General features: G+C 40.7%; 1 protein-coding gene across 1 annotated transcript in view; it reads left to right on the top strand.

Moving 5' to 3' along the window:
- The window catches only part of nan (transient receptor potential cation channel subfamily V member nanchung), a 58,147-nt gene that overhangs the window by 7,056 nt on the left and 39,740 nt on the right, over positions 1 to 11,351 (top strand). The window contains exons 2-5 of the mRNA XM_069332317.1: positions 128 to 306; positions 7,496 to 7,574; positions 9,109 to 9,291; positions 10,633 to 10,822. Coding sequence (XP_069188418.1) covers positions 128 to 306; positions 7,496 to 7,574; positions 9,109 to 9,291; positions 10,633 to 10,822 — 631 coding nt within the window. The remainder of the gene's footprint in view (positions 1 to 127; positions 307 to 7,495; positions 7,575 to 9,108; positions 9,292 to 10,632; positions 10,823 to 11,351) is intronic.

Genomic DNA, 11,351 nt, shown 5'->3' with positions numbered 1-11,351 from the left:
CTGGTCTCAGTATTTCCCTACCACACTGGGCTCCAGGTCTCAGTATTTCCCTACCACACTGGGGTTCAATTATCAGCACCTCTCCATCGCCATCTCCTGAACTAACTCTACCCTTCTCCCCTGACAGGGGGCGGCGAACTCGTGGAGCTCATGAAGAAAGCTAATAAGACCAAGGATTTCAGCGAACTAGATGAGACGATTCGTTCCAAGATTCCCAAGTACATCTACAACGGCGGCGAGGGCAAGTGTCTGCCTATTCATCAACTCGTCCTCAGGCGCAACAAGGAGAGACCCCCTAGCAAAGAGGTGAGTCTCACTTTACCCTGAAAAAGTGTATAAATACTCCTACCCAATCAAAATGTGGTTGTCAGCTTATTCATACCCCCACAGGACCCCCACAGGACCCCCACAGGACCCCCACAGGACAATCACCGGATTCCGTCCCCCCTCCTCACACAGGCCCTCCAAACATGAAATACAGAAAAGCTTTTTCGCTTTGAAAGGTGTCGTGATATCATCCGTTTAGTAAACATTATGCAACACCAGTTTGACTTATTATAACCTGTTGACATATTCATCATCATTCAGCATTAATATATAAATTATCTACAAAGACAATTTTAAAATGGAAAAATAGTCCCTAGAATGAAATATATAAATGAAGAGCTCGAGAATATATAACAGTTTAAGTCTTTGTCACTGGAATTCACTAGTCATTCACTACAGTTGCACGTCTGGAGAACACATGAAGGGAAGCAGAGGTACAGAGATATGATGAGAGGTACAGAGACTGGACAAAAAAAGAAGAGAGGAATACATAGCCAACAATACTGCGACTGGAGGAGAGGTCGTCTGCTTGGAGCAGAGAAATAAGTCAACAAGTCAACGTAACTGAGAAATAAGAGAAACGTGTCTAATTCCTCTTGCAGAGCGGTAGAGAAATAATTCTCTGGTAGAGCAGAGAAATAAGTCAACGTGTGCAGGGAGCAACACTGTTGTTCTCAGCTCACGCTTCTTCACCTAGGGTGACAATATAGGCCAGGGTGGAAGTCTAGGGTGACAGTCTAGGGTGACAGTCTAGGGCAGGGGTGAGGGCAATCTGCCGCCTTACCTGGTACCCAATGCGGCCTTGGAAAGCAAATCTAATATGTGAAAGCAAATGTGAAACACAAGTTAATATATTGTACAATGAACAATAGCATTATAATACAACACAGTTGGAAACTTGCAATACTGTAATAGCCAGACCTCAAAATCGGAAAAAAACTTTGCTCCAGACTATTTGTAAAACTTATTAAAACGTTGTAGGGTGGATATTCCAGTTTTGATACGATCACAACTCCTTGAACGATAAAGTTAAGTTTCTTAGACACATGTTTGAAATGTTTTCTTCGTTAAGAAACGAGGGATTTTCTTTACTCCACTACTTATTTAAATATGTGTTTTTCTTTAAAACAGGTGTTTATTACTTAATAACTAAATTCCTTATAATATTTAATGATAATAATTATCATTAAATTATAATATATTATATTTATATTTATAATATTATTATATATGATATTATATTATATACTTATTATATAATATTATACTTAGTATATATAATTATATATATATATATATATATATATATATATATATATATATATATATATATATATATATATACTTATACTTATAATATAATAATATTTACAATAAATGATGTAATTCCATTCACATAAATGAAACATTAAACAACTCAAAGCATTTGAATTCCATACAAAATAAAACTTAACAGTAAAATTATGCTAAAGTTCTCTTCATTTTAGAAAATATTGATAATTCTCTTCCCTTGTTCCTTTAATACAGTGCATTTAAATATTTAAATAAATTCTTCTGGCGCTTTAACTATAAGCCAATATCATATATAAGAATCTTTACAGCACAGTAACTAAACAATGTGAGGTTTAGTGGCATTTTCACTCGGTAAAATATGGTCTTCGTATGACACGATGTTTCCCCATCCTTGATCTAGGTCTCGTGTGACAGTATAGTCAAGGGTGACATTCTAGGCCCTCTAGGGGTGACAGTTTAGGGTGACAGTCTAGGGTAGAGTCTAGTGTGAGAATGGCTGGTCACCTGGGGTCAAAGCTCTAGGCAATATTTTCATTTCCTGATAATTAAGCGCCAGTCCTTCTCTCTCATCTTCGTGTAAAACGTAATTTTTGGTGTAAGTTGTTGTTCTAATTAATGTAATGAGGTCTAGTTCTCTTAACCCTCGCCCCCTCACCTCTAGCACCTCACCCTTTGCCCTCACCTGTGGCTACTCATCCCTCGCCCTCACCTGTGGCTACTCATCCCTCGCCCTCACCTGTGGCTACTCATCCCTCGCCCTCACCCCTCGTCCTCGACACAGTAAAGTAGTATTGTCTCTGACATTTTTGTCGTGTCAGGGCCACTAGAGTCCCATCCCCCTAGTGCTTCTGGCGACCATTTATCTCTCCCATTTCTCTCCCATTATCTCTCCCTATATCTTTCCGATTGCCTCTCCCATAAGCCCTTCCGGTAGCTTTCCCATTTAGCGCTCCTCGTGCAAGTGGCTTTTTTTTATTACTAAAACAGAAGAAATACAATATAAAAAAGGGCGCCAAAGCCCCACAACGGAATAGCCCAACACAATTTAAACAAAATACAGAAAGGCTCACGAAACAAAGGAAGAATACATATGTGGGAAGTGCAAGAACAAGCAAAACATATTACAACATCGGAATACAGCAAGAACAGAAAGCAAAAACAACGTAACATTCTTAACACAACAAAACCCGGAAAAGGCCACAAGACAAAAGCAACACACATGAGCAAAGACATAAATAAACAAAACAGTACTCACAAGGGAACACAACATGAAACATCAGTAAACATCATGCACAACCAGGAAAACACTCAATAAAATACACAAACTCACCAGGGAAACTAAACATACAATACTACACAGAAACACACCACAAACAGAAATAATATTACATTATAAGAACACACACACACAGGGTAGTTCCTGTGGCGAATTTTGTTCGAACCACAACGCTGTAAATGCTTCACCCACGTAATGCTTCACCCACGTAATGCTTCACCCACGTACTACAAATACAAATAATCGCCAACAGAACCTAAACACCTAACCTAACCTATGCCTATATATATGCACAATATGCTAATATATTATAATATTAATTTATATTTGAGAAAATTCCCGTTTTGAATGAACAGTATGTAAAAATTTATGAATGCGTCTGTGGGGTCGACCGCTGGATGCAGTGGACTTGAGTCGAGGACGGGTTGGTTTTTGAGCTGTTGTATGGAACGGAATGTAGTTTCTCTAAACAAAGAGGGTAAATATTTTCCATGTTGCTTTTTTCTTCCGTGATTTTCTGTTTAATACGTTCGATAATTTTTTCAAACAATGCTTCTGTCACTTTGTATTGTTCGAGGCGCACCTCTCTAAATGTTTCACCCACATATTTTGAATACAAATTATTACCAACAGAACCGAAACACCGAACCAAATGCTTGATTAACGAACATTATAGTCGAGTGTTTTGAGAATAAAATATAACCTCAAAGTAAATGTATATTTGAAGTCTCATTCGAAGTGCCGCTTGAAAGAGCAAAACCGAAGCCTCATTCCCTTGGCGAAGCTCTGAAGCTAAGGGTTCAGGTCAGACCGAAGCATCAACACATTCATGTTCTGTGTGTGTGTGGGCTGGCTTAATTGTTTCAGCCCCCGTTATTGTGACTCATTCTCTTCATCTGGGGAAGCGGCTCCCTTTGAAGATGGCTAACCTCGTTCTCGGGATGGACAGGGGAAATAAATCCTAAACAGCTCTTCGCCTCTAATTATACTGTATTCCGTCGCACGGATATCAAGGGGCAGGTAAACGAGGAGATCAAAGTCGCTTCATTCGAGTGTGTCTCGCATCAGGTAGATGGTCCCAGGATAGCGTGTCCTGCCCACAGCTTCTAGTCTTCGTTAGGTACGTTTATAACAGCCCTTCCTCGTAAACAATGACTAAATGCTCGTTAATCCAGCCGCCAAACCCCCCTGTTTATGAATTAAAAAACGGTTTGCACATGATTCACTAACCTGTTCTCAGACCAAGTCCATTCCATTAAGCAGTCGACCCCAATGATACATTCATCAATTTTAACATGCTGTTTATTAAAAACAGGAATTTTTTCAAATATAAATTAATATTATTATATATTATCAAATTGCCCATATTTAGGCATTGGTTAGGTTAGGTGTTTAGGTTCTGTTGGCGATTATTTGTATTTGTAATACGTGGGTGAAGCCTTTACAGCGTTGTGGTTCGAACAAAATTCGTCAGTGAAGCACTTGTTCCGGAAGTGTTCGAACGTCATCAGTTGTGAGTCGTGTGTAACAGCCCGTCCTCCAAACAAAGACCCAAAAGTGATTCCATGCACCCGCCAAACCCCCTGTTTATGAATGAAAAACGGTTTACACACGACACACAGCTGATGACGTTCGAATACTTCCGAAACAAGTGCTTCACTGATGAATTTTGTTCGAATTTCAACGCTGTAAATGCTTCACCCACGTACTACAAATACAAATAATCGCCAACAGAACTTAAACACCGTACCTATCCTATGCCTATATATGCACAATATGCTAATATATTATATTATTAATTTATATTTGAGAAATTCCTGTTCTGAATGAACAGCAAGTTAAAATTTATGAATGCGTCTGTGGGGTCGACCGCTGTATGTAATGGACTTGAGTCAAGGACGTGTTGAAATGCTTGACCAACGTACTTTAAATACAAATAATCGCCAACAGAATCTAAACACCTAACCTAACCTACGCCTAACTTTACATTGAAATTTAATATATGATAATATTAACCTATACATGAAAACAACCTCATTTTTAATATTCAGTATGTTCAAATGGATGAATGAGTCTCTGTGAACGACCGCTGCTACAGCGAGCTTGGCCTGAGGACTGGTTGTTTATACTGACACATTGTAAGAGCAGGTTGGACGCTCCCATCTCCAAAGTTCAACAACAATTGCACACGCGGAGTAGCTAGTTCATCCATCAACTGTCCTCATAAATAATGACCACGTGCTAACTACTTCAGTCGCCTCCCTCGCTATTCATGAAGGCAAATCACTTTACGCTCGACTTATAACTGATTACGATCGGACTTTTTTTTTTAACAGCTTGCATGACTTTGTCCTTGCATAGAAAACCTTACCTAGCCTGGAGGACGTCGCTTCAGCCTGGAACACTTACCCAGCATGGAGGACACTGACTCTGCATGGAACACTTACCTAGCCCGTCGCTCCTCCTGGAACACTTACCCAGCTTGGAGAATGTTGCTCCTGCCCGGAAGGAACACCTCCTCAGTCTGGAGAACATTGGCCCCACATGAAACATTTTTACATTGCTTCGCTCGCTTCCTGTCTTTCAATCGCCCTTTTCCCAAAATTTCACAGTCGGAGTGAAAATACAAAACATGGCCAAAACGTTAAACATTAACCTAACTTATCTAGACCTATCTGCACACAATACTCTAATACATAATAGTATTAAATAACATTAGAGTAAATAAAGTATTTTATTACACAGCGTTAGTATTGATGACTGCGTCTTTGAGGTTGGGGAGTTTGACGATGGTTTGGACTGATTTAATTATCGAGGAAGTTTTCTAATTTAGAAATCTTTGCAAAGTTTAGCTCGAAATCTGGGTTTCAAATCTTTGGAGAAGCTAAAACTGTGATTAACTGTGCTCGTTAATCCAACCAATAAACGCCTGTTTATGAATGAAAAAAACTTTAAACAATACTCTCAGATGATGACGTTGAAACATTACTTGAACAGTGCTTCGCTGACGACCTCAGTTCGAACCACAACGCTGTAAATGCTTCACCCAGATATTACAAATACCAAAAAATTGCGAAGAGAACCTAAACCCCTAACTTTGCATTGTTTAACCTAAAGTGCCCTTAAATATGCATAATATGCTAACAATAATAATAATAATAATGATAATAATAATAATGATAATAATAATAATGATAATAATAATAATAATAATAATAATAATAATAATAATAACAATAATAATAATATAGCGTGGTCTCAGACCGGGCTCGGGGAGTAGAAGAACTCCTGAAAGTGTTCCAGGTATGTTTGAGAATATTTTTGTTTTGAATGTACATTATGTAAACATTGGGGTACACCTGCTGAATGAGCGAGCACTGCCTGGAGACTGGCTGCAGGGCTTCAGCCACCTACTTCACATATAACTTCCATCAGAACCTATACACCTAATCTAACATATACTTAATTATATATGGAACTGTAACTGTAATATGTAATAATGTTTATTTATATGATAAATTTTTTTAATACACAATTCAATAAAATTGATGAGTGCGTTTTGGGAGGGAATGGGGGAGAGGGAGGGGGGGGGGGGATGTAAGCCTATGCTTTAACGAGCTTAGCGTGAGCACAGGTTGGAATTACTTCAAATCTGCAATTAACTATCCTCAAGCAACCCGTCCTCACAAGCATTAATCCAAGAGTCGCTCATGTTGCTCGTCCAAGCCTCGGCCGACCCTAAACATGCATTCATACACTTTCTCAAACATAAATTCATATTGTTATATGTTATAATTTTGTGTATAATAAGACCTAGTTAGGTTATATATATTTTTTTTGCGCTACTGGCATTTACTTATATTTGCAGTACCTGGACAACGCATTTAGAGACCCTCTTTCACTGCATGGAAACATTATAATTGACAAGAAGTTCCTCATTCCTGCATAATCCTATTTCATTCCCAACCAATAATTGATGTAAAAATACATATGTTCCCACTGTCTCTCAAACTGTCGTCAGTACTAGGGACCACGTCACCCTTCCTGGCCCCGGGAAGAAACACATGATGTTGATCATGTGATCAAAATCAGAATCAAGATGATCAAAACACAGATAATCAACATCCTATTTTTGTCGTATCCATTGATGCAAAATTTCCCTTGTTGTTTCAATGAGCCTAGAACGCAGTTCCTTAAAAAAAAACTGGTAGCACTTTTACCCCAAGCGCCGAGTGTCTCAGAAGCAATGGGGACACAATTGTAGTGGTGATCCAGTTCTCTGTACTTACGGGATTTGGCTGCTTTCCTGTGGGTGGCAGCGCCACCTGGTTGTGCATCACTGAGGTGAATGTCGGTGTTAGCCAGGGTTGATACGTACGTGTAGTCCCATACCAACTGCTTGCCGTTCTTCCAGGGGTTCACTGTGATACCATCTGGGCGACCAATAAGAGCATCAGAGTTACGGGGCGTTAGGTAACACCGGGGTTCTCTTTCAGCTGGGCATATATATATATATATATATATATATATATATATATATATATATATATATATATATATATATATAGTATAATATAACATTACATCCTACTTTTACAGATCACTCCGCCCAAGGTGCTTCCTGACGAGGAGTCGGTGGCCGGGAGGTACCTGCCTCGGAAGATGGAACCAGACAGAGGTAAGACAGTGCTGTTATGCTACGCGCCGGCAGTCACCAGGAGGGTCGTGTACGGTGAAGACAGTTACTGTGATAGCGGTTGTGTGTGTAGTTAAGTTGGCTACAGTTGTGATTGTTGGGTGTAGTTAAGAGGGTGACAGTGAGGAAGACAATGTGTAGTCAGTGTGGTTCAGCCCAAAAATGGTGCGTTCTACAGGTTTTCATGACGTGAATTTCGGTCAAGACTGCGTTTACACGATCAGTAATGCGTGTGCTAGAGGAGAGGCACGAGTTTGCGAGAGTTTATGATAAGACCTGATAATGTCCTTGCTCTTAAGCCATCTTAATATCCTCATTGGGGGAGGGGACATCAAGTTCTATATACTGTAAGTTCCATCATCCAGTAACTAGATATTATTATAATTATTATTACAATTCGAGGCGGAAGGGAGTCCCACTGTTGGACACCTTCGCGCGCGTCGAGTTCTTGTTTAGTAAAGACCAACTTTAAGTCACCGCTGTACCATGACTGGATGTACGGATAAAGTGGAGGAAAATGGCGATGCCCTGCAAGGAACATAGCCACTCTTATGACAGGATTCAAGCCACTTTGTAAAGTCCAGCTTAACTATACCCCTTCTGGTCTTTGATGTCAGCAAAATACACTCGAGTCACATGAGCTTCACAGCCTTGAGGGATATTATACTAAAACTCATCTGACATCAACATTGTGGCTTCTCTCTTGGTTAAGTAATCCTAGAACCGCCTTAACTTAGGGAGTTACCAGCCTCCAGTTGGCCTGATTACTCCATCCTTCTCCGAGAAGAGACAGAGGAGCCAGAAAGAACGCTCTAGCAGAGTTTTCCTCTCCTCTCACTTCTTCACATGACGCAGGTTTGCATGATTAATTGTTATGGTGTACCAGTGTCTGAATATTCATGATCCGGAAGGTAATCCACTTGTCTGGTGGAGGAGAGTAGAAGAGAGCGCAGACAGGAGACGAACAGAGGAGAAGAACAGCGGGGTTAGAATGTAACTCGAACAGGGGTAAGAGGAAAAGAACAAAGGAGAAAAAGGGAAGAGTAGGAAATGAAAGAACAGGTAAGGAAGATGCAGGAAAAACATTGAGGAACAGGGAGGAGGAACAGGTGAGCCAAGATACATAATATTCACTAAATATTTGAGGGAATATTAGAATTAATATTAACACAGAAAACAAACCTTAGGAGGTGTTGACAGTGAACCTGATATATGGGTTGGTAGATATTTTGTTGACCCCCAGACGGTGACCCCCAGACGTTGGGGTCACCGTCTGGGGGTCTCTCTCTCTCTCTCTCTCTCTCTCTCTCTCTCTCTCTCTCTCTCTCTCTCTCTCTCTCTCTCTCTCTCTCTCTCTCTCTCTCTCTCTCTCGCTCTCTCTCTCTCTCTCTCTCTCTCTCTCTCTCTCTCTCTCTCTCTCTCTCTCTCTCTCTCTCTCTCTCTCTCTCTCAATCTCTCCCTCCCTCCCTCTCTCTCACTCACTCACTCACTCACCAGCAGCTTGTCTCCCCGGCAGCCGCGGACTTCACCACGTACCGGTACGTGTGCTGGGACCTGAAACACGTGGGGGCTGTGGGCGAGACGGTGCTCCACCTGTGTGTACTCAACGCCACCTCCGTCCACAACGACCTCGCTAAGAGGCTCATCCGACACTTCCCCAACCTCATCAACGACATCTACCTCTGTGATGAGTACTATGGTAAGACCTCAGTAAGACCTTAAGACCACTGTCACCTGGTTTAGGGACCACAATCACCTGGTTTAGTGACCACAATCACCTGGTCGAGGGACCTCAGGGCACTGCTGCAACCCTCAGGTGCTCTGTTGGCCTCCTGTTCAACAACTCTACAATCAGTTCCTTTTCACGTGCATAATTATATTCCCATATTTTTGTAATGGTGTAATCGGTCCCTATTTCGCGAGGAATTAATATATCCTGTGAAGTGCTTGCCCCGCGCGTGTTATAATCAACCCAAACTTTTCCATTGGCTGATCTTAGCTCGGGGTGAATTTATTGGTGAAATTAGCATAAAAGACTCACCGTCGAAGTTTTGATTAGGCCAAAGTTTGTCTATGAACTTGGAGAAATGTTGTTGTTGGCTCATATATTATGCTGATGCTCTCTTCAGTGGCTGACGGGTTGAGCTGACCGTGTCAGAGGATATGTGTTGACGCTTACCCCAGTGGCTGACGGGTTGAGCTGACCGCGTCAGGCGGTAGGTTCTGTCTGGTCTCTCTCTTTGACAATATTGTCCAGTCTCTTTCACGTCTTTGTGAGTTTCCGGTCTATTATTTCCCATTTTCATCTTTCGTCATTGTCTTTCTCCCCCTCATTATCTTCCCTCATCATCTTCTCCCTCATTTTCTCCCCTTCATCATCTCCCTCGCATCATCTCACGTCATGATCTCCTTTCATTATATTTTCTAAGTATCTTCCTTATGTCGTCTCTTCACAGCATCTCCCCTCATTATCTCCCCTCATCATCAGCTGTTGACGCTACCATCAAATTCCCTTAAGTCACTGATGATTTTGTATTAAATATTACAAACTGAACAAAGTATGTCTCACCTTAAGATTTCTAACAAATATTACTTCATCTTATCACCAAAGTTGCTATTTTTAATTACCGCTGTTTATTAAACTATTTTCTTCATTACTGTTATCACACGTGTCGAGGTAAGCACTGTTGTCACTCTCTCACTGCTCCACCAGCTGTGAATTATTATATTAATGAATGATTAGTAAATAATTAACAAAATATAACCTTCTGTTAATTACTTCTGCCCTCCTTCCTTCGCCCTCTGTCTCTCCCTGTCTCTCTGCAGGCGAGGAGTCACAATAACGTGACTGAAGTATGTTGACCAATACACACCTAGAAAATGAAGGGACGACGACGTTTCGGTCCGTCCTGGACCATTCTCAAGTCGATTCTGTCTCTCTACTTCGTCTTTTCTTCCTCCTCCTCCTCCTCCTTCCCTTTTCACTCCATCCGTATCCCACCCCCCCTCGACACACTCACAGTCCTGCTCGTGTTCTCAGGGGAGAATGTGCTGCACATCTCCATCGTGAACGAGGATCCGGCGATGGTCAAGTTCCTGCTCGACAACGGCGCCAACTACCACGAACGCTGTCTGGGTAACTTTATGTGTCCCGAGGACCAGAAGACCTCCAGGTGTGACTCCCTCGACCACGAGTGGGTCGACCTCTGCCTGCCCACCAACTATGAAGGGTGGGTGTATTTGTGCTGTACATACACATTAAATGAGTAAAATATGCACATTAAATGCTTAATATATATATATATATATATATATATATATATATATATATATATATATATATATATATATATATATATATATATATATATATATATATATATATATATATATATATATATATACATTTAATGTGTAATATATACAGACATTACATGTTCAAAGTCGAAAAATAACTTGAGCATTATAGGAAATAATTCTAGATTCCGTTGCCTCTCCCACTTCCCATAAAATACTGCATGCAGAATAATATCAACAAGAACACTGATAACATCACAACACGGGCTATATCCACGGAGAGGTATTTTCCGTCTCGTCGTGTGTGTAAACGGAGAGTTTACTTTAGTCCTGAATTATGTTCTGAACTAAAGTGTACCTGCTGGAAGGTCTATAAGCTACAGCAGTGGCGTCAGCGACCCTCTTGAGGTTGAAAGTCCAACACCAAACCAAACAGCACCAGAATATTATCAAATAGTCCCT

The sequence above is a fragment of the Procambarus clarkii genome, chromosome 27, assembly GCF_040958095.1.
Source record: "Procambarus clarkii isolate CNS0578487 chromosome 27, FALCON_Pclarkii_2.0, whole genome shotgun sequence".
Classification (NCBI taxonomy): domain Eukaryota; kingdom Metazoa; phylum Arthropoda; class Malacostraca; order Decapoda; family Cambaridae; genus Procambarus; species Procambarus clarkii.
This window is presented reverse-complemented; position numbering and strand designations above follow the sequence as displayed.